Source organism: Sinocyclocheilus grahami, unplaced genomic scaffold (genome assembly GCF_001515645.1).
Source record: "Sinocyclocheilus grahami isolate Dianchi unplaced genomic scaffold, SAMN03320097.WGS_v1.1 scaffold280.1, whole genome shotgun sequence".
Classification (NCBI taxonomy): Eukaryota; Metazoa; Chordata; class Actinopteri; order Cypriniformes; family Cyprinidae; genus Sinocyclocheilus; species Sinocyclocheilus grahami.
The window spans coordinates 1,065,640-1,069,932 of NW_015505459.1; the positions used below are offsets into that span (position 1 = coordinate 1,065,640).

At 39.0% G+C, this 4,293-nt stretch overlaps 1 protein-coding gene across 1 annotated transcript; it reads left to right on the forward strand.

Annotated features, from left to right (window-relative positions):
* The first annotated feature begins 5 nt into the window (after positions 1 to 5).
* Positions 6 to 977, forward strand: LOC107600212 (C-C chemokine receptor type 5-like). Its single transcript, XM_016292048.1, has one exon. It carries the CDS (start codon positions 6 to 8, stop codon positions 663 to 665), a length of 660 nt encoding a protein of 219 aa, XP_016147534.1. The 3' UTR covers positions 666 to 977.
* The last annotated feature ends 3,316 nt before the right edge of the window (positions 978 to 4,293 follow it).

A 4,293-nucleotide genomic window follows, 5' to 3' on the forward strand; every position in this document is an offset into this window, starting at 1 on the left:
GCTACATGATGTTCCTCACAGTCATGACAGTCCATCGATACGTGGCGGTGGTGTATCCGGTGTTCGCTTCATCTGTAGGGAATCGTAGCAGGATTTACACGCACATCGCGTCTGCAGTGGCATGGTTGATCTCTGTGGGCTTCAGTCTGCCTGAAATGATCTTCTCTGGAACTGTGGATGGACCTGATGGTGTATTCTGTGTTCCCAACTATAACTCAATATTCGTGGAGTTGTTTGGATATTTCACTCAGATAATTCTCTTTTTCCTGCTGCCATTCCTGGTTATTGTGTTCTGCCACACACGGATGGGATTTGCCATCCTTCAGAGTCGCATCCGAAGCAGAAACCACGCCGTATGCGTCATCCTAAGCATCGCCGTGGGATTCTTCATCTGCTGGGCGCCGTATAACATCTTCCTCCTCTTCTTCTCCTTGAGGTCTCTAGGCATTTTTATATTGTGGGAGAGCGTTTTGGAGGTCATCTACTGCATCACTCACGTTCTAGCGTATTCCCACTGCTGTCTGAATCCACTCGTCCACATCTTCGGAGGGAAGAAGTTCAGGAATTACCTGCCATGGAGCAGAGGTTTCCGTCGGCTCTCGCAGAGGATCAGCATGCAAACGTTTAGCAACTCCAACAGCTTCTCGGGTCAGTTTCATCTCTGATCATGTCAGAGGTCATGATGTCATTTTGTTGCGGCTCCAAAGCGAGTCACATGACGTTTATTGAGATTAATAACAGATTGATAGCAGAGGTTTTATTAATCAAGCAACAAAAGGCAAGAGCCAAATTCTTAGAAATGTGATCTAAATGGCATTTATGTTGGTTTCATATATTTTTTAAAAAGTTTAGTTTAGTGGTGTAACTATCAAGTAAAAAAATGAATTTGCCTCAAAACATGAATACCCGCACACCGTAAAGGGGTCACAGGATGCCCATTTTCCACAAGTTGATATGATTCTTTAGGGTCTTAATAAAAAGTCTGTAACATAGTTTGGTTAAAATTTCTCAATGGTAGTGTAAAAAACACCTTTTTTACACTGTCAAAAACAGATCTTTTTAGAGCAAACCGTTTTGTAGCATTTTCCTTTAAATGTTAATGAGCTCTGCTGACCCCGCCCCTCTCTTCCGAGCTGCTCTCAGAAAGACTGTTTACTTTCACCGTATTCATCGTGAAACTTGCTAATTAGCACATTAGCACGATTTGCAAAGATTAGAAAGGTGATTTGCAAAGATTCATTACAAAACATTACACTCACTTCTTCTGTAGATGAGGCTGGATCACGAATGATTTGCGCTAACATAGACGCATTTATGTAGATCGGGGCGCATTCCCTTCAATGTAATCCACTGCGTCTTCAGCGGCTCAGATGTCGGGAGTAAATGATGACTGCTATGTTCATTATTACATCCAACAACAGAACACCTCAATCGCTTAGGAGTCATTCTTGTCTACATCTGGTCCAGCGGTGAAAAAATGGCGGACTGATGACAGTCACTCAGGGCGGAGCTAAGGTAAGACGCCAGTCCAGTCTGTGCTGAAACGCTACTGTCAATCAAACTATCGTGGGAGGGGCCTGTCTGTGTGACAGATCTGAGATCGGCTCGATTTTAGAAAGGGGTAAACATTTAACCAGATTTAAAAAAAAAACACTGGGTGGATTTTTATCATTATAGGGTGGTTGTGTACACACACTGCCAACACACATTTCAGTTCAAACTATTTGTAAAAGTGCATGAAGCATCCTATGACCCCTTTAATAATTATTTGCAAAAATATATTGTAAAAAAGTTTTTGTGGTTATTCCATTTGACAGTTGGAATTAACCTTAAATGTCATGAAAAGTAAAATAATCTATAAATATACTTATTCAAAAAACAGCCATGCATGGTTCTACAGTGTTTTCCTGTTTTATGGTTTTTCCTGTCACATGATAATGGTTTTGTGAATTTTCATTTCTAAAAAAAAAACAAAAAACAATGTTTTTTGAACATTTTCTAAATGTTTTCTGAAAAAAAAATGTAAGGGTTGTAAGTACCAAGCAAAAAGTAACCGAATATTTTTCTTAAAACGTACAAATATCATCATCAGTAAAATCAAAGTTATTGCGTTTGACAATCTGAGTTATCTTTAAATGTCATTATAAAGTCAATATATATATATATATATATATATATATATATACGTTTTTTTTCTTTCGAGAATTTAAGTGATTTCTTTGTTAATTTAATGGATAGTTATGGCGATGGCAATGGCAATTTTATTTATATAGCACTATTTACTACAACCAGAGTTGACCAATGTGCTTTACAACAGAACAACTAAAAAACAGCAGTAACACAATTAAAAATAAAAACTGTAAAACAGAGAACAAGGAGAGAACAAGGAAAAGAAAAACATCATAACATGCAGCAAAAATTTTGGACAAGGATAAAGAGTGCTTCAACCAGAATTAAAAGCCTTATCGAACAGATAGGTTTTTAATTTAGACTTAAAAATAGCCACAGATGAAGCCATTATAATAAAAATATCTAATAATATCTAACAGAAATAGTATTTTTGGCAAACATGTTCAAAAGTTGTTCATTCACATGACATACTGTAAAGACTTCACATCAGTGGATTAGAAAAAGTTATTTTATTCTACATAACGATGGCCATCATGCAAACATGACTATCCAAGCATTATTTGCTTTATACTTTCAGATGTGGATTTAATACATCATGGGTGATAAATACACCTGTTAATGGGGTTAATGCCCTCATATCACCAGCAAAACAAACTTAAATAATTGCCAAATTCGAGTTGCTAGAGTTATTTGTCAGTTACTAGCCATTTTGTAAACCAATACATCTTAGATCTCAAATTAAGAACTATAGACTGTCACCTGCTGATGTAATCAATGATATCCGTCATTAATCACATTAATTTTAACAACTTTTTAGTGGAACATGTATCATGGGAAGACATATTTTGTCATATGTTTGTCGCATTAAGCCACTAAAACAACATGAGCAAAAAAGAATCAATGTGGCTTTTCTTTACGTTTTTGTGCCAGGTTGCATTTCAGCGAGAGACAGAGTCTGGCTCATCTCGTATATGATGCTGCGAGTGACACTATGGCTTTGTCCCAAAACCAAGTGGACTGCCAATGTAGGCAGCTTTCCCAATGCAAAGGCTGTTCCAAAAGGTAAGAAACCTTCTTTTGGCTGTTGTGATGAAGGCAATCCCATAATACAATCAGTTCCCATCATCCATAGCACTGATTACACACACACAGTTGATTGCACACAGCACTGATTGCACACAGCTGTCATCAATCACACCTTCCTTATATAACACTCACTCTGATCCCCGTCAAGCTGCCGAGTATTGTTTAGCGCATATCACTCTTCTAGCGATAGTTGCATTACGGAGCCCTTCCTAGTTCCCAGTTCTAGTTCTAGTACTAGTCAAGCCACTTCGTGTTGTCTGTTTCCTGACCTTCTGCCTGTGTTTATTGGATTACCCCTCTTGTCAAGCCCTCTGCATTCTGTTCGCCGATCGAAGACCCACACTAGCCCTAGGAATACTCTTGTGTCTTGCCCTCTACATATCTGTTTGCTGGTGTTCAACCCTGCCTGTTTCTGACCATGTCTTTGAATAAAGCCTTGCATATGGATCCACAAGTCTCATGTCTCGTTCGCCCCATAACAGAATACTCGGCCCCACAAGGCTCCAGCGGCTTTTCAAGTGGACACTGGCCAGGTATGGACATTGCAAGACTGTTATTAGCCCTCAAACAGGGCACACGATTGCTCGAGGACTATATGCAAGAGTATCTGAACTTTACTTATTTTTCTGATCTGCCGGACTGTGTACTCATAGACTTCTTTTGTGAGGGCATTAATCAGCCGCTCAAATCACATTTAATTCGTGAAGGTCCCCGCTCATCTCTCAGTCAGTTTATGGACTATGCTTCGTTAACTGTTGGTTCAACGTTCACTGTGGGTGTCGTGGAGGAACGCAACCCCGCATTCACACGTGTAATGGCGGCCACACTAGAGCACACTCACAAAATGGCGGACACAACTATTTATATAGCACTATTTACTACAACCAGAGTTGACCAATGTGCTTTACAACAGAACAACTAAAAAACAGCAGTAACACAATTAAAAATAAAAACTGTAAAACAGAGAACAAGGAGAGAACAAGGAAAAGAAAAACATCATAACATGCAGCAAAAATTTTGGACAAGGATAAAGAGTACTTCAACCAGAATTAAAAGCCTTATCGAACAGATAGGTTT